This window comes from Amphiura filiformis, chromosome 19 (assembly GCF_039555335.1).
Source record: "Amphiura filiformis chromosome 19, Afil_fr2py, whole genome shotgun sequence".
NCBI classification, from domain to species: Eukaryota; Metazoa; Echinodermata; class Ophiuroidea; order Amphilepidida; family Amphiuridae; genus Amphiura; species Amphiura filiformis.
The window spans coordinates 30,089,197-30,115,751 of NC_092646.1; the positions used below are offsets into that span (position 1 = coordinate 30,089,197).

Here is a 26,555-nt window from a genome sequence, read left to right on the forward strand (position 1 = left end):
TTAATTTCAAATAATAAAATAATTAACTCAAAACTGGTACAAAAAGTAGTGACAAAATTTCTGCAAAAATGAAAAGTCTTTTTTAATGTTATGAAAACGTTTTATACCATTATTGTACACTTTATATAACCCGACATTTAAACGTTTTCTGGTAACCTTTTGCGAATGATGTCGAAAACGTTTTGTGTTTGCTGGGGAGTTAATGAAATACTCAAAATAGTTTAAAGTAGAATCAAGTGTTGTTTAATCCTGCTATAGATTACTGCATATTTTCTATAATTTTCAGTATTTTAATTGAAATATCAGCGGCGGTTTTCTCCCTGGATGTTTCACTTTCCATTATAATAAAGGGTATTGCGCTCTAAGCGTGCATGGTTTATCATATTATTATTTACCGTCCATATTGCAAATGGAGGGAAATAATTCTGCAATAGCTGATGTGTTTGGCAGATGGCGCTCGGGGGTCTTATTTATATGGTATTCCGGGTATTGGAAAGACAATATTATAGCTTAGTCTATCAGGAGGTGATGCATGGACATGTTTAAACAAACAGTAGTTTTGTTATGTTGGATTTGCATTAGGACCAAAAATCTCAAAAGTAATTACGCCTTGCATTAAGGCTACGTTGTATCACACATACATATTTTCACCAAAATAGATCTTTTTTTTCTAATAAGGAAACCAGGCCGTTGCAACTCATATACTAGCGCAATACAAAAAGGTGGCGACAGCGTCGGCTTTCCCTGTGTATTACTGTGCGCTTAAATGGCGTCCGATGGCGTCGCCAAAAGGCACCAAATTGATTCATGGGCGGCGCCATATTGGAAAAGTAAAGAAAAAATGCTGCTGCCACCACGATAGTACTAAAAGCTCACAAAAGCTACGTAAAAAAAATATGCGTAGTGCTGTGGAGACTTATGCTAATTAAAGAAAAATGCTGCTGCCATCTACGTCCACATGTTGCAAGCGTGACGATCGCTGACCTCACATCGATGAATGGAGTTGCAATTCCATCGCACTTCGTGCTCTATTCTTCTTCCATGAGGAAACTGATCAAGATTTGATTAATATGAGTGCTACATTTAGCATCAAGACGCGGCAGAAATGATTTCATAATAGTTATGCTTCCATGGATGAGATGCTGTTGTTTTTATATGTCATCCCACCACGGTTGTTGCATGTAAAACTAAGTCATATTTCAGAAAAGTTGAACAATGCTGGCGCTATTTATCTAAAATCTTGTTTGCATCTTTTCAAGGGTTAGACACTTGTAAAATGGTATTAGAACATCAGCAAACAGACTAACAAATGACAAGGGAATTTAAAAAAAACTTATTATCATGAAATGTAAGGTATAGCTCATATTATTTGGCCAATTTAAATCTAAAATATAAATAATTAGCGCCCTCAATTTGCACACAAATGTATAGGTTGAATTAAAATTACCACTAAAAAGCAGAAAAGGATGAATATTTTGATATAGAAACGAACTTTCTATGTTAAAAATTGTTACAAGATATATGTGTTAGTTTATTAGTGTGATAGCTGTTGGTATTATTCAGGTCTAGAATTAACATTATATAATGTTTTGTTCGAAAAATTAATAAATGATCACATCAAACAACCGCGAGGATATCAACAGTCACATACGGGTGGATCATTTTAAAGGTCAAACCATGGACATAGGCCACCCCAAGTTGGACAAAAGAAGAAAAGCGCTTTTTCATTCGACGGAGGCGCCGTATTTAGCTAATCAATTGAATACTTAATAATTTTTTTTATTTTTCACCCGGGTAAGTCGGGTGGAAAATAAAGAAAATAATTAAAATGTCCACAACTAACGTTAAATGCGGTACAGGGATGTCAACTCTCACGCATTAGGGGTGAGTCTAACGCATTCGGTCACATTCTCACGGTCTCACGCCTTGGTAGTTTAATCTCACGCAGGTAGTAAATCTCACGCAAAGAGCGGTCTAATTAGTGAAATCTCACGCATTATACATAAGTTGGTGTCCCCAATCTTTTTAGATTCTCGAGAGCCGTGGCTCAAATAATCATGGGATGGGTCATAATGAACATTGTAGTCGGCAAAAATAATTCCGTCCCGGTACGCCTCTGTTCGACCACGAAGCTAGACAGTGTCTCACAGGCCCGGATGGGGGGGGGGGGCTAGGTGTACAGCTAGCCACATGCTCAAAACCGTGGCACAGCCACATACCCGTATACCACAGACTCAATCCCCCGGGTATTTTGCGATTGCGTGAATCATCCTGGTGAATCAATCAAGGTCATGTGGCATGCGGTCTACATGTTCATGTATGAATGGAGTATCAAAATTAATTGCGCCGTACTAAAATAGACTTTCACCTTAATATCATACATTGGTGATTAGTCGATTTGTGAACGCTAAAGAATATAGTACTTTCACTCAAAATGTCGGAGATTTCTACTATTCAAAGCCGTGAATTTATTCTCACAAAAGAAGAAGCTGCTTATTTTGCATCGAAGACCGATGAAGATATGAAACAATATTACCACATACTGGAGCAGAAAAGAATGCAAAGACTTGAGAACTGGCCTCCTGGTGAGAGAGTCCAATTTTATGTAAGGTAATGTGGATGTTTATCTAAATGTACATGTTTGTTTGTTTGTTTGTTTGTTTGTTTGTTTGTTTTTATGGTGTTTGTTTCATATGTGTACATAGCCCCGGGATGGGTTCTCAGTGGACAGGTGGGTAGAATCTCAATCTGTCAGAGTTATACCTGAATTGGGACACAATTTGGCTTCTTGGTATAACTTTGGGTTGCAATTTTAAATTTTATTCAACAAATTGGAAAAAGTGAAGATGTTTCAGAGAATTTGTGACATTTTGCCAGAATTAGGCAACTATGCCGTAATATTGAATAGAAATAAGGGGGGAGGGCCGACCAAGCGATTTTTGGCAGACAATGAGAATTCACCCCCAGGAATTCACCACCCAGGGTACATTCGAACCAAGCCACTGCGATTATTGGAATTATTACTCATTAGGCATAGATGTATGCATTTCCTGGATACATGTGTAAATATACTTCATGTTGAAGACAGGTTTAGGCACAACATCTAATGTGGTCCTATAGCACTATCAAGTTATTCAAGTTATTTTTCAAGTTATTTATATCTATCGATGTCCCCGATAGATACCCGGGGTCTTTGTATCGTACCGTGAACATTTGCACAGTGCTTTCATTTTTTATTTAACTGAAAAACAACGACACTAAGCAAATGTTAATTATTATGCTTGATACAATTTATTACACCACCAGGGTGATGTTAAGAGTCAGTGGTGCCTACACGGATTCTATAGGACCAAATTGTGAAGTATGTGCTACACCATTTTTACCCTGAGGTGGCAGTGACGTCAGTGCGCATTTCATTGGGCGCAGCTGCAAATCGCTAGTGTTCGCTCATATTGGATGAATGTTCAATTCACAGCTTGTCGAATTCTTCTTTATCAGCAATCTTGCAGTACTTTGTGTGGAGTTTGTACTTTAAAACAAATACTAAACAGAAAATAAAAACTTCGTTCCTTTCCAGGACGAACATCCCGTGCATCCGCATATAAGTCCATACACTGTTGGTCTTCGTGCATTTGCCAATATTATATCAACCTTTGTAGTGGACAAAAAATGTCGAATTCTTGATATTGCGGCTGGTTCTGGATTCCTAGGTATTCAGGTAAGTGTTTGTATTGTATAATTTTGCTTCGTTTAATTTGCATATTTATTAATATTAATGAGATTATTTACAGATTTTGCCTGCCTGAGCTTGTTTGCATATTTGCCTCAAATTCAATTACTCCACCCTGCAGCTCACACACAATAGTCGATTAACTTCTAATCCGGTCAGGGTGATAGAGTATGATTACTCTTGTGCTGTATAGTTTTGTGTCCGGTTATTTGCACATTTATGAATATTAATGATCTTATTTGTATACTCTTTTTGTATTTACAAGCCTTTGTTGATGGGGCTACCTAAATTATGACCCGAGTAATATGTGACTGTTTTACTAAAGAAAAACGTTTACAAAAGTGAAACAAAATACGGATTTATATATATTCAGATGAAGAAGGTTGGTTTTGAAAATATTGACGGTCTTGAGCCTGTAGAAGACATGATAAAGAATCAACCAGAGGGTGTTTATGGCAAAATATACAGAGAACTGATAAGTAAGGAAAGTCCTACTTCTATTCCGACAGGTAAGTTGAGACACGACAGAAATTCAAACATACGCATCTCGCAGTTCTTTAAGCCAATGACACTTAATTGTCTTGGATTTGATATAATTCACGTGCTCTACGGTACCTGACAAGCAGTAAATTTGAAGAAATGAACAGTCCAAACAAAATATATCCGGAGATGAGAAGCTACGAGATGATTGTGTTCGCACGGTTAGATAGTCAACAAGAAGTGATTCAATTCTTTAAACATAGGCAAGACATTTTCCCGCGTCGTGCAATTGATGCACTGATGTTCACATACGGCGTGTACTTGATGCACGTCTATGGCTTGCGGCACTATCGTCACAACAAAATGGTGATCTATAATGGGAAACTATAAACATCAAGAAATCACATTATTTCCAAGACCAATGTAATTTGGATCCACATAAATGACTAGGGTTGGTTCTCCTCTTGAAATTTGGATATACCTTTACAATATTAGCCGTTGTCTTTTGGAATTAAACACACCAGGAATATCCCATAGTAAAGGATATGGCGCATGTACTGAATACATGTGCATGCATTTATTTTGTTGTTGTTTCAGTAGGAAGTTTTATGATTGAGTTATATCCTATACATGCTATAGTAAAGGATATGGCGCATGTACTGAAAACATGTGCATGTAATTGTTGTTGTTATAGGGAGCTATGATTGAATCATATCCTATAGTAAAGGATGTGGCGCAAGTACTGAATACATGTGCATGCATTGATTAATCTTTATTTTGTTGTTTCGATAGGAAGCTATGATTGAGTAATCTCCCATAGTAAAGGATGTGGCGCAAGTACTGAATACATGTGCATGCATTGGTTGATCTTTATTTTGTTGTGTTTCAATAGGAAGCTATGAATCATCTGCCCTAGTAAAGGATGTGGCGCATGTACTAAATACGTGTGTATGCATTTATTTTCTTGTTGTTGTTGTTGTTTTTCTTGTTGTTTCAATAGGGAGCTATGATTGAGTTATATCCCACAGTAAAGGATATGGCGCATGTACTGAATACATGTGTATGCATCGGTTGCTCTTTATTTTGTTGTTGTTATTTCAATAGGAAGCTATGATTGTGTTGTCATCGGTGGAAGCGTTAACTCATGTAATATTCAAGCGGACGCATTACCAGAGATAATTCGTGTCGTAAAACCCGGTAAGGACACGTGATAAACACCTCACAAAAAGAAAGTTTCCAGTTATTTGAGTGGTCATACTATTAACACAACTAATCAATAGTAATCAATTTGATGTGAACGTATTAGACCAGGACTAAACCAAACCAACTCTGTTTAGGTTCCTTAGATGTTCATAAAATGAATGCACGTTAAGGGATGAATCAAAGGTCAACAACTGTTACAAAAAAAATGTGCCACTCATTTCAAGGATTCAGAAAAAGTATAGTTTGACCTATCTGCAACATATTAAAGCAAAAAGGTCGCAGCCAGGGTGGCCAGTTGTTTTATGTTTTGTTTGTCACACAGGAGTCAGAAAGTGGAAACCGCAACCTCTCTTGTATTTTGCTCTATCATTAGCTATCATTTACTTCCACATTTATAGTGGTGCATGTTTTTGATTGTTTGTGTGTTTGTTTTTTACCCATATATTATAGGAGGCGTCATAACCTTCAATATCGGTGATTTTTGGTACAGATTTAAACAGTTTGGACACGCTTTGGAGACCAAGCTACAGCAATGTCTGGAGACCGGTGTATTAGAAACTGTAATAAAGCAACGTACAATTCATCATTACAGGTGTGAGGACACGACTGTTTATATTCTTAAAAAAAGCTCGAACAAGATTATTTCAGAACCGTAGATACCATCAAAAATAGGTGAATTATTTAAGCATAATGTTTAGACTTACATTTCCCACAATTACTTAACCAATTGTGATATGCCCTGAGTAAGTTAATCTGATTATTTATCTTTGTTTACAATTTAAAGCTATGTTATGAGAGATATGAGACATAAAAAACACCATTTCAAGAGTTCATGTGTTATAACATATTGTAGGGGAAACCCCTTTGGTTACCAAAATGGTTACAGTAAACACACTCAATCAGAGCTAGTTATTAATACCATATAAGGAATTCCCAGATCGCTCATTTTAGTGCATTGCATAATGTAATATGTAAAACCCATTGCTAAAATAAGCTGAATGTGACAGAATGGTCTATAAATTATATATTATAAATAGGTTTCGTTGAATAGATTCATCAGGTTTGTTCAATAAATAAACATTTTGGATTTTATGCTTTTCGAAACCAAGGTAAATTTTACTCATTACAATAATTATTTCGTCCTACACATCGGAGGACTTCATCAGGTATGACTGAGTTTGGTCATCAGAGACTAACCCAGCAAACACGAAAACGTTTTTGAAACGTTTTAAATAAGTTATATTTTGGGTTTTGGTTTAGGTAAAAACGTTTTAATAACATTAAAATGTCGGGTTATATAAAGGTCATGAAATCGTTTTAAAACGTTTTGTATGAAAACACACTACAACAATATTTTTAAAATGTTTTCGAAATGTCATTGTAAACTATTTTTGCAAACATTTTGGCCAAATATTTTGTCAACACTTAAATAACATTATGTTAAAATATTTGCACCCAGCAAACACAGAAATGTTCTTAAAATGTTTTTTACAAAACGTTTTAATAACATTTAAATGTCGGGTTATATAAAGGTCGTGAAAACATTTTTAAAACGTTATTGTAAAAATTTTGGGCAAACATTTTTTGCAAAATATTTTTTCAACCCCAAAATAACATTCTGTTTAGAATGATTTGTACCAAGTTTTCAAAAATGTTTTTGGAACGTTATTAAAACGTTTTTATACCCTTTATATAACCCGACATTTAAATGTTTTCTGTAAAACATTTGTGTTTGCTGTGCAGTAAATTACCAACAAATGTTTTTTAATGTTATGAAAACGTTTTATACCCTTAATATACCCTTTATATAACCCGACATTTAAACGTTTTCTGACAACCTTTTATAACTTTTTGCGAATGATGTCGAAAACGTTTTGTGTTTGCTGGGAAGGAATACCGGAAACCACTCAAACTTGTTTGCCGGGAAAGCGGATCAGATGACCAAAAGGAACAGTGGAACAGAAGGAGACTTATGGAAATTCTGTGTGCTGCAATATGAATAACCTCCCTAAAAGCTGACGTTTGGTTTATGAAACAATACATCTGTTAATGTTAGTGGAAACAGTGCTGATATGTAGGGAGGCCTGTTTCCAAAAGATATTGTGTGAATGGTAAAAGTATCATCGTTGCCATTGCTGTGAAATAATTACAAAGTTGGAACTGGACATTATTCGAACGGAACATTGTCATCATCAACAAGAAGAGAATCGGATAAGTAAACATTGTAGAATTAAAGTTGTAATTTGTTGATGTATGCATGTTTATAATGCTAGGATATTGTCCAATCATATTAAACTTTTCATTAAAGACTTAGAATTTGTTAACTTAATCAAACAGTGTATTATTGTTGTGCATTCATGTGAATTTGGATAAAAGGTGATTTTGGCCTTGAGTTATTACGGCTCGTAACAAAATTGGGGGCTTCGTCCGGGAATACACTGTAAAAAAAGTTGTATTACTGAGTCTCAAAGTGAAAGTACAGTATGGCGTTCAATGCAGAAGAGTTGCTTAAAACTATAACTTGGGAGAAGTTTGATGAGTTGAAGAAGCCTGATTTGTTAGCATTTGCCAAACGTTATGACTTGAAAGTAAAACAAGCTACAAGAAAGCAAATAATCAAAAATGCCTTGATTGATATTTTGGTCGGGGAAGACATTTTTGATGAATCTGTGTTGGAAGGGAAACTTGAGGTAGAAACTGAAATCGGTCTGGATGCAGTTAAATTGGAAGAGTTGAAAATTCAGTTAGAACTGCGAAAAATAGAAATAGACCAAACAGGAAAACTGGAAATTATCAAGTCAGCGAATCAAAAACAAGAAAGATTAGATATGGAGAAACGGAAAGTGGCGCTTGAAGAAAAAGCACGCAAAGAAAAGGATTTCGAAGCACATTTGAAAGAAAAAGAAATTGAGTTTGAACAAGAGTTAGCAAAACTAGATAACAAATACTCATAAAGTTTCTCCTCAAAGTTTGGGGTTTGATGTTACAAAGTATGTTAAAGTTGTGCTTAAATTCCAAGAAAAATAAGTTGACAATTCAACATTTTGAAAAGATAACTACTAATTTGAAATGGTCTAAAGAGCATTGGACCCTACTGTTACAAAGTAGTTTCATAGAAAATGCCAGGAAGATTTACTCAGCTCTACCAATAGAGAAGTGTAATAATTATGATGAAGCCAAACACTGTTTGCAAATCATCTCTGGGAGAAAGTGACGTCATCAATTCTAATACTAAGTATACGCCGCCATCAGATTCGGAACGGTAACTTTCAGTGACGGGTACGAGATTTTATGGAGGGGGAAGCATGAGGAGAAAGTGAATTTCAAGGGAGAAAAAAAAAGTGGAAATGTTTTTTACTAGGAGAAACTGAGGGGGGTTATGCAAGAGTGGAAATTGTCTCCATGTCCTCCCACCGGTGGCGCCGCCACCGGAGAAGTCTTTCCTCGGAATACTTCTCCATCCTGCTTTCACGTCTCGCGTCGCACAGAGATGATTTTCACAACCTACATGACCTATCAATGGCCTCATTCCGTTTTGCCTCGAGTAAATTTCTGTGGACCCCAAAATACAACGCTAATGAACCATCTAATTGATAAAATTCTATACATGATGCTACTATATATAGCCACGGTCATTCGCTTAAAATAGTGCTAATGTAAAATAATGCTCAATGTATATTGACCAATCTGATCATATTGATGTTGCAAATGAACATTTGTCCATCCATGGGAAATCCATGAACATCTTGAAAAATCGCGGTTATGGAGGATGGGCTGAAGGAGAGTGCAGATATTATCATTGCATCCATCAGTCAAAGTAAAAGTACCTAGGCGAATGTCATCCCTATTCTGTCAAATTTGGGTATTATCGTTTGTATGCTTTCTCAGCTGACAAAAGATTACCCAAATCAAAGTACGCCCTTTCATTTTGTGTCCGCCATACTTCAAAAGACAATATCGCTTAGAGTAATTTTCAAGAGCGAAATGTAAATCTTGGATTTTTATTGTTTAGCTTGAGTCGTTTGGGCGTAAAGACGCGCATTAACACTAGGGGAATAGAAGTTGGTATCCAATTAATAATGTTTTCTCTTTTAATAATTCTGAATGTTACCTATTATATTGTTTAACTCCGATTACTTTTAAATCACCATATACTTTAGCCATTTAAACTGCCAGTTGTGGGATAGGCATATGAATATATACAAAAATGTTTTTTAAAAAAAAGAAGAAAAAGGTCGGGTAAGAAAGAAAACGGAAACTCCGGTGCACAACATTAAAATAGTGTGCAGTTTGGACTTTACATGGGTAATTAAATGGGGTATAAATTAAATGTAAAAGGTATAGACTATTTATCTTAAAAGGGCTCTAAATACTGTACATACTTGATCATGTTGATGATAGGCTATCATGGCTATGGGTCAATTAAAGGTCCATACCATGTTTACCTAGACTGTCTACGAGTTTCTTATATCAATTCGTTTCTACTTTACAACTTTAATTACACCATATTGTTTCTTCAATCAGGCTGTTGATATAACATGCCGAATTCCCTTTTGTTTGACTCGACACGCAATCAGGTAAGAGTAGGGTTTCATTTTGATGGTGTTGACACTGACCGTTGTATAAATGTTGTTCGTTTGCTACCGCGAGATTATCCGCATAGTTCTCACCCAATGATTGAATTGAATCATACTGTCATGACTGTCCAGCACCAAACGTAAAAGCTTAAATAAGCGCCTCTCATTGGTTCATAACTTATTTAATCGCCCAATCTTGCTTCCAAAACAACTATCGCTTTAGAATACATGTGCATGCCGAATGCCCGTCCTCAGAATGTTTTGTTAGGTATAATACTTACCGTATAATACTTAACGTTTTCGACATCATTCGCTCGCAAAAGGTTCAGAAAACATTTAAATGTCGGGTTATATAAAGGATATAAAACGTTTTGATAACATTAAAAAAAAACATTTTTTATAACCTACTGCCCAGCAAACACAAAATGTTTTACAGAAAACGTTTAAATATTGGGTTATATAAAGGGTATAAAAACGTTTTAATAACATTCCAAAAACATTTTTGAAAACTTGATACAAAACATTCTAAACAGAATGTTATTTAACATTCTAAACAGAATGTTATTTTTGGGTTGAAAAAATATGTTTGCCCAAAATATTTGCAATAAAGTTTTAATAACGTTTTCATGACCTTTATACAACCCGACATTTAAATGTTATTAAAACGTTTTGAAAAAAAGAAATTTAAGAACATTTCTGTGTTTGCTGATATGATGGGTGCAAATAACCCCTAGCTACGCTACTGGATTTTGGACGTCGAAATTTAGTTATCAATGGATTATGAAACTATAGGTAAATGCACATCGTTTTAAGATATTTTGCAATTCTTAGAAGCAATTAATTCATTTCAATTAAATAAATGTTTAAAAAAAATATAAGTAAACACGTTGAAGCATAAAAATGATTCTTCTGCAAAATCACTGATGACGAATTACACTCAGAGGCATGCAGTAAATACATGTACCGTATTTGTATACGATAACGTTCTGGAAGAAAGGTGAAAATATTCAAGTTGGAATGTTTATGGTTAGTAGGCCTGTGGAAATGGATTCAAGTGAATATGCTACTATATAGAGATTCAGATACAGGACTTGTTAATGTATAAAACCAAACTGTGCTCCACTCATACAGTGCTTTTTTCGTGCAAATTAAAACACTCATTAACCGTCACAGTCAACCAAGCGAATAATGTGCCGCTTATCAAGTTACATTCGCGTAATGTTTCTCAAGGTAGTGGATTCAGTTTAGGTTACAGTAGCCTTAGAGATAAGGTTTCATTCGTTTACAACTTTGTATAAAGACTTTTCCAGGTCAAAGTAAACACTTATATTGTTCTTACAAGAGCTGTATCCGTGTTTGTTGAGATATAGCTTCCACGTAAACTTATGACAGTTTCTTTTGCGTCTGATTTCAAGTGTAAACTTTCAAATTCAAGCTCAAATTTCGGCCAATGAAAACTGGTGACTTTGGAGCTGTACAACCGCTTGTATAAGCAAAATTATGCGTCTTACAAGTTCCTACGTGTAACTTGTGCGACGAAAATATTATAGGGAACGTCGAAATTTCAGAAGTGCTTAGAGTTGGAGTCAGGTTGCATGGCTAGCTCATTAAGCATTTTAGAACTAGAATACAATTGCGAACATTGATAATTATGTATTGTTAAAGTGCATGAAACGAATGAGGAGGTTTAATGAATTTTTAATTTCAAGAAACGTCGGTTGAAAGTTGTTCGTATATCATTAAATCATTCGACACGCGAGGCTTAGAGAGAATAGGCCTACTGCTTTAATTACGCTTATAAATTGGATTTACTTTGAAACACATACCGTGGAACGATGTAAGTTAAGCTTTCGTCACCGTCATCATCTTCATATTTGGCAAAAAGCCATGATTTTATGTGAATAATTGAGCTACATTTTGTTTCGAAGGAGAGAGGATTTCTTCATTTGTTGTTTCTGAACTTCTAAAGGAGAGTGCCTTGATACGATTATCACCATAATATTGTCTTATGTATGGTGGACTCTTGTCCATGCCAGAATTAGGACCGGCCGCCGGCAGCTACATTAAAAACACATTTTTATCGATTTGCCAACTTAATTTTGAAATAACGGGATTGAAGAAATTTTACGAAGTTGATGAGTGTGAAGAAAAACAAATCAAATTGAAGGAAATCGACATACACATACAGAAAGACGTTAAACCACCACTACCATCATGCCGCTTGTAGATACACTTGCGGAAAGGTTTCCGAATTTGGATCTAACCCATCGAGACACACTGCATCGTCTCGCAGACAGACTCGGACAAGGACACGTCCCGGCTGAGACAGCTGTCGCGTCGAAAAATCTTGGGACGATGAAGAAGAAAACGTGGGACGAGACGGGACGATATCCACACACGAAGCGTGTTGGTCCGTATTTGGTTGGGAAGATCCTGGGGGAAGGGAGCTTTGCAAAGGTGAAGGAGGCAATACACAGTGTTATTGGGGAAAAGGTAAGTCCGTGTTATGGGTGGGGCCAGTGGCGCGGCGTACCAGTCTGGGGCGAGGGGCACGTTCCTCGAAATTTTCCATGGGGGACAGTATGCTTCGACTATATTTATAAATACGCACGTGACATCCGACCACATCCGCGCTGCCATTAACAGCTTGTAGACAATAGGTCTCGAAGTGACCTTTTACATAGCACGTAGCGAGTGGTCTTCCTATACATTTGAATGTAAAGGCGGAACAACATGAGAGTACTGTGCAGCAAAATTGTCTATTTTGTTCAACTTTTTGATTATAGGCCTATTGTAAACGTTTCCGTCGTTCAATATTTTTTTCGTCGTCAAACACTTTTAAACACTTTGATAAGTATTACAAATTCGGAATCCCCCATGTGTAATAATTTTGCTATTCAATTTATACTTAAATTTGATGATATAGTTATCTACAGAGTTCCTATCCCTTTCTCTGTATAGTGGTCAATGCATGAGGATCTGGTCACGCTTGCTGGTCTTGGTATGTCCTGCCCATGGGTCACATGCGTATATATAAAAACGTATTTATAAATATAGTCGAAGCATACATGTACTGCTACAAACCCTAAGAGAAGAAAAAATAAGCAACAATTGTCCTTTGCATCATAATTTTTAGCCAGAAAACACCCTGTTTTTGCTTTTAAAAAAATAGGATAAAATTGCCAAATGTTTCGCACTTCGCGCACACTGCCACAATTCACCGTCATTTGGAACTAAAATAATCTGAAATTTCCCAGTCATACTGCCACAAAATATGCTTGTTTCAATACTTCCGCCGCCACTGTCCCTCCTGACGAAAATTTAGCTTGGGCGCCCAAATTGTATATATTTTTTCTACTTATCCCAACCCCTGATATATGCCAATGGAATGGTGCTCTCAAATTACGTGACGGGGATGTAAGGAAATATTTCCTTTGTTTGGCTATATCTCATATATATTTTGCTTGTCTGATCACATCACATATACGAATCATATTTCTTCCAAAATAAACCTAAAAATGGCAGTATAATTATTATGTTGTTAATTAACAATTGCAGATTGCGCAGTTTTTACTGCGAAAATTTCTTTCAAAAATGTGGACCTTGCTCTTCCTCCGAGTCGACTGCGCCAAGTAACCAAATACGGCCTTATGGATCGGATTCATTAATCACTATTCATAAGATGCAAAACAGTTCAATATCTTAGCAACCATTAAACATTATACAGGTCTTTGATTTAATAATTAGCTATTGTTTAACAATTCTTTTAACGATTAATAAATTTCTTTGTCTGAATTCTATGGCCTTCTGTATCGGACGATTTTGAATTACCATTATAATGGAAGTTTAAAGGTAATAGGCTACCGGTTATCCAAGGTGCATTCCTGAGCACAGTATTACATTATAGTCTCATGTACGTACGTACACGTGTTACACGTGGTAAAATGCATACCGACGAATCCTTGATATCTATAAGCCGGTCTTTTTGTATTTTAATGTCTATAGAGGTTGTGCATGAAATTATTGATTGCCTCCAAACAAAGGATTTGGCCCGGTGTCCTTCATCGCAATCATGGTGCATTCAATTAAATGTTGTCATCAACCTATTTGATCGTAGTGCATTTGTTATGTGTGTGAGATGAAATGTCGCGCTAGATTGCAATCATGCTTTTGTTACATGCATTTGAGTAGCCCGCCGCCATATTTACGATATGATACGTCATATTCACAACCTCTATAGAACCGTTTGTATCATTGTCGTTGCTTGCGCTCAGCGAACCGCGTAGGACACTTCACGAGTTATATAGGGACGGTTTATAGTAATTTGGTATTCATCAATATGCAGAAATTATGACGATTATTAAAAGTTCGTATAAAGTGAATTCTGTTTATATGCCATTGTCGCTGTCCCCGCGCTCGGTGAATCACATAGGGTGTTATCTGGACGCCGTTTATAGCAACCAGTCTGCGTATTTATCATGTTACGTAAATCACGACATCATTGTTGAGGTGCAATACCGTAAAAAATCGTTAATAAGCACATGTGCCTATTAACGAGTTACTTGGACAAGAACGAATATTTAGGGTAGCTTGTTAAACTATTTATAAAAATTTCTTTTAATTTACAAATATATGTGTTACAAATATTTGCAAATATACAAATATATAGGCACATATGCTTATTAACGAATTTTTACACAGTATTATATTGATTCATTAAAATAAGACGATTAGGCAAATATAACGCTGCAGAAGACTTTGGCATATTGAGATTGTACTACCATAATAATGTTCTCTCCAATTTTATTTCAAAGGTAGCGATAAAAGTTGTCGACAAAAAGAGCATCAAAGACGATGTCTACCTGCGCAAGAATATGCGCCGTGAAGCAGCCATCCTACAAACCCTCCACCATCCGCATATAGTTCGCCTATATGAAGTAATGGAAACGGACAATAACTTCTACATGGTTTTGGAGTTGTGCACGGGGGGACCACTCCTAGACAAGATATGTAGTGAAGGCAAGTTGACGGAGGAAACGACCAAACGATTTGTCCGGCAGATGTTATCGGCGATTGATCACATGCATCAAGCTGGGGTTCTCCATAGGTAAGGTGTACTATTATCCGTCCCGGTGTTCACTGTAGTATAGCCTATATGCTACGTCGAAGGTAACCGTCAGGAACTCCTTTGCAGTTTTGAAACTAGCACAACATGAGAGGCAAAGAGCATGTACGCTCCTTCACCCTCACGCTTTCCCCAGATCGCTGGATCTTTATTCAGTATACAGTAGGGGAATTGAGAAGGTTTCACATGCCGCTCAAGCACACGTGTGACAATCTACTAGTAACACCCCGAGTAGAAAATCATTGACATTTTGACATTGAAAGACTATTGAAATTGGGACCTTCTAGGTACCAGTGTTCTGCCAATAACGGCTATGATTGTCGAATGGATTCTAAAGAAGTACTCGTAGATTCAGATATTGTTTGATCCATATAAACCTTGTGTATATACATGTAATGGGTATGTGGTATGGGGACGGGTGTGTGCGAGGGTGGGGGGGTAAACGTATACATGAAGTGTGTTTAAATTGCGTGTTGTATTTTCTTTTTACCAGGGACCTGAAAGTTGAAAATCTCCTCCTTGATGGCACTGGCAATTTGAAGCTAATCGGTAAAGCGTTTGCATATTTATCTAATTAACGTGTTAGTGTTAATCATGTTTAGAGTGTTGAAATGGTTTGTGTCGTCCATTGTTTCATCATCATCATTAAGTCGTCAACGTCATCGTCATCGTTACCATCATCGTCACCGTCATCACCATTGTCATAATCTTCATCATCTCGTCATCATCTCTCTCTCTGAATCACCACTCATCATCACCATCACCATATCATCATCATCACCACCACCACCATCACCACCACCACCATCATCATCATCATTATCATCATCATCATCAACAACATCATAATCAACCAGATAATCATCATCTTCATCATCATCATCTTCATCATCATCAAACATATTTGTAACAGAACATGATGAACATCCTGAAAACCGTAAACATAAGATCTTTTGAGACACGTATATATATGCTGTAACCTATAGCTTTTTCTTCATAATTTTTATAACCAATTTATCTGTTCACTTACTTTTCCCTCAAATACTTTGTGTTGTTTTCTTGTAGATTTTGGCTTGAGTAATTTCCTTGGAAGCATATCACGTAATGGTCGCATACGCGCAGACATGCAAGCAACTCAATGCGGCAGCCCGGCGTACGCTGCACCAGAAATCATCGCCAATAAGAGATATGGAGCCAAGGTGGACGTGTGGAGTGTGTGAGTATATTAGATAGTGCAAATTTTCACCGAGCACATCTCCTTCTCAATGACTTAACCAGGACTCGAAAGTACTACGGTTACAATATGATCAAACAAGTAGCCTTTTAGGTCTATTTTTTCGCATAGAAAATATTTTTTACCTGCCATGTCACGTACGTGCCGAAATTAAATACATTATGAACGGAATAAGACATATCTGTTGAGGCCGTATTTATTTTGCATGGTTAAATCAATTATATTTACCCAGTTCAGTGAACGGCTCTTTTCAGAGCCACCAAACCTTTTACATTAGCAGATAGGCGATGTCTGCTTGTTCTCTATTGACAAGGGGCAGTCTTCAGTGAACGGCTCTTTTCAGAGCCACCAAAAAAATTACATTACCAGAATGGCGTTGTCTGCTTGTTCTGCTTGTTGATAACGGACGGTCTTCAGTGAACGGCTCTTTTCAGAGCCATCAGTAGGCAAGGGGCAGCCTACATGTCTCATTCTTAGGTACTTTATCCTGAAGAAGGCGACAAACCCCATAAAACCGAACTAAATGTTATAAATCCCGTCGTAAAAGCCTTTCCCACAATTTAGATCATTACCCCATTTACGGCTTATTCATCCCAACTAGAACAATTGTCTTACGACACAAAATGTTTCTTTCCAGAGGAGTGAACACATTCGCCATGTTGACAGGAACACTCCCATTCATAGTGGAGCCGTTTAACATCAAGGTGTTACTGAGGAAGATGGTGACTAAGGACATGACGCAGATGCCGAAACATGTCTCTAAAGGTATTTATCCATTAACCCACCACCAGCACGAAAGCCCTTGCTATTGCTATTACATATCTGATGACGTATCATCTGCGTACATCTTTACTTAGACCCTCCCTCGGGTCCGTGGAGAACGACTGGTAATGTAGATTACATAGCATTAAAAACCAACCCAATACACGGACCCTCCCAGTCTGTAGGCAATTTGACTTCCAGCTCCCACAAAACGCTGGAAGTTCACTTTTACGGATTTGGAGTCACGCAATCTTTCTATATACCACGTCCGTGTTCTCGCTGCCTCACCGTTTGTGTAAGCAGTGGTGTAAGCGACTACAATTACCGACCAATCAATGCAGCTTGGCGGCGAGGCGATATTGGAAGAAGCTTCCCTTGATAAATAATGAGCAAACATTTGCAAACCGCACGCGCACATGTACGCATATGGACAATAGGACTAAATCAAGTCGACTGGTTTATTTACATAACGCGTAATGTTGATCGAGTTTGACAGTGATACAGTGTCTTTACCATTTATTAGTGATTTGAAACTTTTAAGAATTGAGTAATTTTTTCCCGAGTAATTGAAATGCAAGATATTTTATTTTAGGCTGAGAATTTTGTGCTGAATGTAATATGGGATCAGTTCCCGAAGGATTTGAAGGAAGTGGGATTGGAACATTTGACAAACAATATCAAAAACATTGAAAGAAAGTATATTCAAAATATCATGAATATTGATTTGTTTGTTTTTGTTTGTTTTTAAAAAAAGCATGTGAAAATTACTGCCGGCCCGCCAATATGCAGGGCCCGTCGTCACATTTTGTCACCAAGTGGGGAACATCCCCCTCAAACACCCCCTGCGTAGTGGATAAACAAGTAGCCATTTTCGCTTCTGCTTTCAATATTTGCCAGACTTCAAACTAAAATTTTACACAAAATAGTGCCAAAATGGTCCACCAAATCGCTTCAATTAGGTCTTCATTTTGCCAAAGTTTCTTACATCCCCCTCAGACACCCCCCTGTAGTGCACAAACAAGTAGCCATTTTTTGCTTTCGACACTTTCCAATTTATGTTAAACACAATTTATATAAGCTAATATGTAGGGAAAACTTGTCCATTAAATTAGCACGAAAGGCTTCATGGACCGCCCATTTCACAATTTTTTTCGGCTTTTCAAACTAAAATTGTACACTCTAGGCCTATAGTGTCAAAATGGTCCACCAAATCGCTTCAATTATAGGTCTTCATTATGCAAAAGTTTCTTACTTCTAAGGGGGGAACATCCGCCCTCAGACACCCCTCTGCATTGTGGCCAAACATATTACCATTTCCGCTTCTGTTTTCAACATTTCCCAATTTTTGTTTAACTTAACACAATTTATAGGCCTACAATAATAGGGAAAACTTGTCCACAAAATTCGCGCAAAAGGTTTCATGGACCGCTCATTTCACAATTGTTTGGGCCTTTTCGAACTAAAATTTTACACTCTATAGTGTCAAAATGGTCCATCAAATCGCTTCAATTAGGTCTTCATTTTGCACAAGTTTCTTACTCCTCAGGAGGAACATGGTTCAGCTATATAGTGACAACCGCTCTAGTAGGCCTATTTGGTATGTCGGCACACAGACGGCTAGCGGCTCGTCGGCAATCATTGACTCTTATACACCCCCTAATGAAAAAGGGCTGGCGACGCCCCTGTATCTATGAATAAAAATTGTAAGAAATTATTAAATTTGGAGCTGGGGCAAACATTTTTACTCAGTCGTCTCGAAGGGTGGGGCAAGCAATGTTACTTTTTTTTTTTGAGTAGGGGGGGAAGCAAGCGATTTCTGTCACATATTCATGGGACGTCTTCAGTGCCGCCGAGAGCCATTACGGGCCCGGGGGCAATGTGAACACACGGGACCCTTTGATCAGTGATGTGCAGGACTTCATAAACAGTGGTAAGTGTGTGTGGGGGGAGGGGGCAACAGTGGCGTGAGTGGTGAGGGACGGAGGTTGGTGTAAAATCCTTGAACATAATGTTGCAGCGGAGCAAAAGTAGCATGTTTAGCTGCCAATAAATCAAATATGAACATTGAAGGAGACAAATGGCAAAGCGCGCACAAATTTGCAATTCTTAAGTCCTAGATAAAGTTTCTCTTAAGGTAATACACTATTTTAAAGTGTTGCGATTTGGTAGTTCACAACATCTTTCGAATGGTAATGAGCTTTGGCAAAAATTGCATTGCTCATTTCCTTGCGAGCGTGTAGAAGAATTCAAATATCACAGAAATAATTTTGTAGGTCCTGTGGTTCTTGAGTTATGTTGTAAAGAGGGCTGAAACAACAACACTTTTGTAAAATGTACATAACTCATTAACAACAATAAATTAAGCAAGTTTTCAAATTATATAATTTGTAGAATGCACTTTTGCAAAACATCAAGGTGTTATTTGTCAATAATTTATTGATCTAGAGAATGAAAATCGCTTTTTTTGGTTGCTTCGACCAACAACACCTCGTCTACCCTTAACAACTTCCACACGAAGTGCAAAAAAATTGCCAATTTTAAGCCAATTTAAGCTAAAATGATCCAAGTATGAATCGTTAAGTTGGTCAAAATTTGCAATTTGAATTAGCGAGTTTTGCTCCCAGATTGGACTTATTGAAACCATAGGTATTGAAACAAACTCCGTGCGAAGCGCGGAAAAATTGCCAATTTTAAGGTAAATGATCAAATAATAAACTAATGGGCACAATGCGGGCAAAGCGCGCGAAAATGTGCAATTAGTGTTCCCACGATTAAGCTGCACTCTCCTGATTTCTCAAAGATTTCATTATATCGAGGATGATCAAACAGAAAATCAAGTGAAATATTTATTAGAGGGTGTGCTTCAAAGGCTATCTTGGTTTTTTTTTTAAATGCACGTCTCTTTTTTTTTTTTCTTTTTTTTACGGGCCCGCTATTTGTTTGATTTTTATGAGCCGTACGCGTAAGAAGAGCAAAGAAAACAGACCTTATAATGGACCCGTGCAAAGAAAAGAGACCGTAGTGGGCCCGTAAAAAGCAAAGAAAAGATACCATAGGCCCGTAAAGGAAAGAAAAGAGACCTCAGTGAGTATGTAAGCAAAGAAAAGATACCGGATCTAAAATGAGCGTTTATTGCGTTTCGACAGTATTTTCTGTGGGACATGAGAGCACCTCAGACCTATCGAATTGCATTCTGAATACGAAGCATGTCTTTCTGATATCAAATAATTTTCATTTTTTGAAAATCACAATATCATACAAATTTTATGACAAATTATAAAAATTTGATATTTTCAAATTTTTGATATATAACAGTCCTCGAAGTAAATTATATAAATCTAATGATATATTTTAAAGTGTATGTAGCAGGAGGAAAAGCCGACGGTCAATTGAAAATTTTGACCTTTCATATTGAAGATATGGATGTTTTCCCAAAAAGTGCAAATTTGTTTGGGTGTGTGGGGAAAAAAATCCATATCTTCAATACGAAAGGTCAAAATTTTCAATTGATCGTCGGCTTTTTATCCCACCTACATACACTTTAAGTATAAATCATCAGATTTATAAAGTTTACTTCAAGTACTGTTAAATATCAAAAATATTAATTTTTAATGATTTGCCATAAAATGTGTATTAAATTGCGAATTTCAAAAAATCAAAATTATTTGATATCAGAATGACATTTTTCGTATTCAGAATGCAATTCGATATGTCTGATGTGCTCTAATGTCCCAAAATAAATACTGTCCAAACGTTCATACCCCAGCCCTTAAGGGACCCATAAAAAGAAAAAAAAGAGACCTCAGAGGGCACGTAAAAAGCAAAGAAGAGATACCTTGGGCCTAATGGACAAGAAAAGAGACCTTTGGTGGCCCGTATATAGTAAAGCAAAGAAAATATGCCTTAATTACAAGGTATCTTTTCTTTACCATTTACGGGCCCCTGAGGTCCCTATATCTTTGCTTTTACTGCCCCATAGTAAAGTATGTTTTCTTCACTTTTTACGGACCCCGGGGTAACGCCCCCCCCCCCCCCCCCCCTTGTCTGCGGCACTTATAAGACTTAGGAAAACAGTACGGAAATGTTTAAATATGCAAATTTTCCCGCTTGCTGCACTCGCAATATAGGTAGATCCTATCTAGACCTTTTAAAATTTGCAAATTGGGATCCCACAAATTTGACATGCAAACTGGAGGGGGGGGGGGGGGGCCCGGGGGGGGGCACATCAAAAATTTTTGGTGGGTATGCTCCCCCGGAATTTTGAGGTGGTGGGTCTTTGGGAGCTGACGGCGTACTGGTAAAAGGGGGTCTTTCGGAGCTGCGAACCGGGCTGTGAACAAGTAAAATGGGGTCTTTTGGAGCTGCAAAAAGTCAAAATCAAGAGTCTTTCTTGGCTTTTTGGTTGAAAATCGCCTGAAAAAACAAGAAATATGAGGAATGAGCAATTTTTGGGTCTTTTAGAGCTAAAATTATCAAAATCAAGAGTCTTTCGGAGCTTTATTTTGGTCAAATATAGGGGGTCTTTCGGAGCTGCGAAACCCAAAAAGGGGGGTCTTTCCGGGGAGCATACCCGTATGGTCATTTGTGTTGAGTGCCCTTCGGGGGGCAAGTGATTTGTGGCAGGCCGTGAGGGGCAAGAGATTGTTGGTAGGCCTACGCTATTTGGAAATCCCCCAGCTCATAATTATTGCACAGCCCCTGAAGTGAGGGAGATTGTCCAAAAAAGGCCATAATATACGGCTGCATAAATCGTTTTAGTACTTTGAGTATCCTGATATATTGGCTAAAATAAGAAATAAGAAATGCTGATCGACACAATAGATTGGCCTAAAAACTTTATCTTTTACCATACTTAGTGTATAAATTTATGCATAATGTTCATTAAACTTAAAGTAATTTTCTCGCATTTTTTAACACTAGCTTACGGCCTTTTCATGACAGATAAAACACGTTAATAGCCCTGAGAAACTGTAGAACTATGAGAAGAGAAAACGTGCAAACAAGACCTTCATGTTAACACTTTCTTTGCATAGTCTTTTTTAAATACAACCTTAAACATCATATTTTCAACTTGCTAAATAAAATCATCATGAATAGGATTTATTTATGCAGTGAACGTATTGTTGCCTTGCGCATACCATGTCCCCAGACCGCGTACGCGTGCCAGATGAGCTCAATACCGTTCAGTTGTTTACAAGTGTCCCAAGCTCGATCTCCAGCGCAGCGCATCACATACGCGGCATAGCTTTGTGCTACCATATTTGAATTGAAACTGGGGCGGGGCTATCATATAATTGACACCAGAATCACGTGCTTAGTTGAACGATTTTTGGAAGTGAGATCTCTAACACTTCGGAACAGTCTCGGCGTGGGGAGCGGTCACTGAAATTTAGCGTTCAATACAGGAGGTGTGATTAGTGTAGTGGCATCAATTTGTGTAGAAAGAGGAATTGGTTTTGGGCGCTGTGAATTGGTTTTGGGCGCTGTGTATTTAGAATCGGGGGGGGGTGAAGGACTATGACATATTTTGATAGGCTATTATGTTATTATGTAGGCCTATCGTTCCATTATCCAGGCCGGACCGAACCGAGACTGTGGGACAGTCTAATCTTTACTGCGCAATTCATCGATGCGCACATCTTCATTGCGAACGTTGAACATTATGGGATTGCACAGTAAAGTGGTGCGCATCAATGATGCTCCAAAGGCTTACTTCCGGGCCTCAATTTTATACGGATAATGTGCTTTTTACCGCCCCTGGAATCTTGTATCTACTATACCTTTTCTGAATCCTTATGACTAGAGGAATAATTTGATATATAGTTAAAAATGATTGAAGCAATTTTGAAATTTGACCCCTGTATGACCTTTTCCCGCCAAAACTCTTTCTATCAAGTATATTTCATTATACTTTTTGCATGCTATTCAGGGGATGGAACATCTCTAAAAATCATAGCAATGAAAAAAATTATGTTGCATTTTCAACAACCCAGATAACATAGTGTCTATAGTCTATGTCTTGAAAATATTTATATTACTGTCCTGAAAATATCTATGAAACGCCCATGCCCAAGGTGGACCGGACGTCCAATAAAGGATATTCGTTCAAAATAGTTTAATGAGATAATTTTTTTTTTCACACGCTAAAACTACAGATTGTCAAGATTTCATTAAGAATCTCCTTCAGCCAGATCCCAGAGCACGCCCGTCAGTACGAGATGTCATGTCCCACCCATGGCTAGCCGAAACACGGCCTGCGTCACCCAGACCACGGACTGCAACGCCTCCTACAAACGGTCGTATGAGTCGCATGGACGTGGACACCGATATTGTCGATTACATTTGGAACACCTACGGTATCCAACCGAGTCACGTATCCAATTCTGTCATATGCAAAAGAGCTGATGAATATTCAGCGATATACTATCTTCTGATCAGGAAAAGAGATCGAGAGGATGTGAAGATTTTACAGAAGGGGTTAGAAGAACCGGGAAGACGCGAAGGGCCCAACTTGAGTAAGAGTGACGAGTGTACGAAGGACGCGCGCCATGCACACGGGACCAAAGAAGAAAACAAGGACAAAGCAGTTTTGGCTGAAATGGTAAGTTCACTTGAAAGTATACACTAAACGGGATGATCAGTAAGCACTCTTTAAATCCACGAGCCTTTATAGACGCATTGATGTTACAGCAGTTATTCTACAAGTTTTTCGTAAATTTGTATGATTTTTTCCATATAGCTGGACAAATTTAAGAATACAGAATTTCACTTCATATCTGTATCAAAACGTTAAAAGAATGTATTAATTCACAACTGCGTAAGCCGCATCACCAATCATCTACCCCCTACGTAGCGTCTATAGGGGGAGGGGGAACCGATCATGATTGGGGGCACCTGTTTGCCGGCACTTTTCCTTTTTGGATTTTCTAAATTTTCAAACCGATTGGGACACATTCCCCCGTGCCCCATGACGCTACGCCACTACCCCCACCCCACACCATGACACGCATCCCACGTTCACCTCCACTCATACCTGGCACTCATCAGGACTTACCAGGCCTTCACCTACAGCCTTGCCCACCGATTATGTCCAAGCGCGTTTCTTTGAAGGAGGATCAGATTTCCAGACAAAAGATATAGATATGCACAAGACCAACCACATGAGCAGGTACCGGTATGCATCCCTTTCCCTTCCATTCTCGGGACCATGAGGACTGAGCCTTACTCTATCGACTGAGACTTTTAACTTAATTAACTCAGTGCGTTACATTCTCAATGCTACTGGTACGATATTGGTTTATCATGTTTGTTTGAAAGTGTTCACTTTAATACAATGTATCTCCATTGTTTTTACCATTCACAGACGGCGCTTCAACTAGCTGGTCGGAAACACGGAAGCTTACATTTCAAGGTAACAACACTTGCTTTGGCTGAAGATTCGGAAGAAGCTGATTCGCAGGCGATAACACTCGGCGATCATTCTGATGGCGAGAAACCTAAAGAGGTAGAAGTGTGCGATCATGTTGATAAGAACAATAACCTTGTTTCTGTGGAAACACAAGGTGAAAGGGCGAACAACAGAGAAGTGGGGAAGAAACCACAAAAGACCGGTGGTCACCATCGTAGGCCTGGTGAAAGCTCTCCTAAACATGACCAGATTTCGCGTAACCATGGTAATAGTCCTCGTAACCATCCACCCACAGCAACGTCTGAATCATCTGGCATGAGCGAATTGCACAAATATCCCACCGCTGCCACCAATGATAAAGACAAAGCTAAACATATCAGAGAGGCATTCACCTCTACAAAGACAAGCGCCATTGCAAAACGTCAGATAGAATGCAGGGCTAGCGATGTCAAGACGGGACCTTTTCATAGGCAGCCACGCAAAGTACCGCGCCATTCTCTCAACAGTAAAGACTCGGCGAACAAATTAGTGAACTGCGCTCACAAAGTGAATCTCACTTTTCGGCAATCTGATCCAGGGTCTAAGGAAAGTTTTGTGGAGCATTTCAACTACAGGCGCCGGAAATGTGACACATTGGGTGTGTACACAAGCGGTCATAGTGTCATAAGGGTAAATCTTACTCCGATTTACTCCCCTGTCAAAGCGCCGCGACGATCCAGACAGCACGAACACAAGAAGCCCCTTGACAGAAACCTGGACACCAGCATAACCATTAAAAACCAGGGAACATTTACACCACGGGAGGCAAGACTCTCCAAGCTTATTGAAGAAGTCCAAACAGTAAATGCCCCAACGCCGCCCGAATTTGATACCGTTGATGTTGCAGCTTTGTCAAAAGCGCAGAAAGTCGCAATGGCAACTTTCCGCAAGACACGTACTCAGAGACAGAAAATCGTACCACCCGAGTTTCAGAAATTGGAGAGTACTCGCAGAGTAAAGGTTGCCAAAAGAAAGAGTATCGAAGTCACTCCGACTGGGAGATTCGAACACCAAAAAACTAAGTTGTCGTCAACAACTCAGAATCGACCTTCGAATACTTACCAAAATGCACTGAGCGCCATGTCAAATAAAGGTCCAACTCGACAACATCGTCGGAGGAAACTAAGCATGGAGGAGACGTTGGAGAGATACAGAAGCAGGAATCCTGCAAGGTCTCCGTGTATGTGCCAAGAAGAGGCGGTGGACAAGTCGCGGAATGCACCGTCTGAGGATGGTATTGAGATGATGAAAAATAGAGCTAGCACATTGCCTGACATAGCGCCACCTCTTGTTGCGATCTCACCAAAACCTAAGCCGTTGGGTGCTAAAAATAAACCATGTCATGAGAACTCGCGTACTGTTTAAGGTTATCTCAATTTGTTATCACGGAAAAGATTGTTTCCTGGTTTTTTGGCAAACTGGAATTAATTACTTAATTAAAGGCCCATTCAGTGATTTGCTTATTCAGAAAATCATCAAGATTCAGGGTTTTTTTGCACATATGGTAGTAGCATGTCAACAAAGCCTGCAAGTGATGGTTAAGCCGAAAGTTAACTGCAAAATAGGACATTTTACATGAAAAGTAATTTAAGTATAGAAATTAGTTACATATATTTTAATCGGGATTCAACTTTGTCAATACTGCTGTTATCCTGTTCTTATTAAACAATTGTAATGACTTACCCTTCACTGTTAAGTAATTTATAATTTTAATTTTTAACTTTCGCTTGGATCATTGAATGGGTCTTTAAAGGAAGACTGGACCTACATCTTAGACGTATGGAGATTCAATTTCAAAATGGGAATTTAAAATTAATTCTTTAGGCCGTATGATTTTTTTTTTTTTGGTTCTCGTCCACTCTCGCCCCAATTTTTGGGATAGTCAGATTTTATTTATTTATTTATTTATTTATTTATTTATTTATTTATTTATTATTTGTTTATTTATTATTTGTTTGTTTACTTATTGATTTATTAAGGATCACTTGCAAATATTT

General features: G+C 38.0%; 2 protein-coding genes across 2 annotated transcripts; both read left to right on the plus strand.

Moving 5' to 3' along the window:
* Positions 1-2,422: 2,422 nt before the first annotated feature.
* LOC140140343 (uncharacterized) lies at positions 2,423-6,412 on the plus strand. The gene is made up of 5 exons (XM_072162106.1): positions 2,423-2,605; positions 3,578-3,718; positions 4,104-4,239; positions 5,315-5,407; positions 5,864-6,412. Exons 1-5 carry the CDS (start codon positions 2,435-2,437, stop codon positions 6,067-6,069), a joined length of 747 nt encoding a protein of 248 aa, XP_072018207.1. The 5' UTR covers positions 2,423-2,434; the 3' UTR covers positions 6,070-6,412.
* A 5,922-nt stretch (positions 6,413-12,334) lies between these two features.
* On the plus strand, positions 12,335-25,943 carry LOC140140493 (uncharacterized). Its single transcript, XM_072162251.1, has 7 exons — positions 12,335-12,483; positions 14,805-15,097; positions 15,609-15,664; positions 16,181-16,331; positions 16,987-17,114; positions 23,267-23,712; positions 24,475-25,943. Exons 1-7 carry the CDS (start codon positions 12,346-12,348, stop codon positions 25,921-25,923), a joined length of 2,661 nt encoding a protein of 886 aa, XP_072018352.1. The 5' UTR covers positions 12,335-12,345; the 3' UTR covers positions 25,924-25,943.
* The last annotated feature ends 612 nt before the right edge of the window (positions 25,944-26,555 follow it).

Coding starts and splice junctions, on each gene's coding strand:
- LOC140140343 (XM_072162106.1), top strand. CDS start 2,435: ATGTCGGAGATTTCTACTATTCAAAGCCGTGAATTTATTCTCACAAAA. Junction 2,606..3,577: donor GTGAGAGAGTCCAATTTTAT/GTAAGGTAATGT, acceptor GTTCCTTTCCAG/GACGAACATCCCGTGCATCC. Junction 5,408..5,863: donor AATTCGTGTCGTAAAACCCG/GTAAGGACACGT, acceptor CATATATTATAG/GAGGCGTCATAACCTTCAAT.
- LOC140140493 (XM_072162251.1), top strand. CDS start 12,346: ATGAAGAAGAAAACGTGGGACGAGACGGGACGATATCCACACACGAAG. Junction 15,665..16,180: donor TGGCAATTTGAAGCTAATCG/GTAAAGCGTTTG, acceptor GTTTTCTTGTAG/ATTTTGGCTTGAGTAATTTC. Junction 17,115..23,266: donor GCCGAAACATGTCTCTAAAG/GTATTTATCCAT, acceptor CTAAAACTACAG/ATTGTCAAGATTTCATTAAG.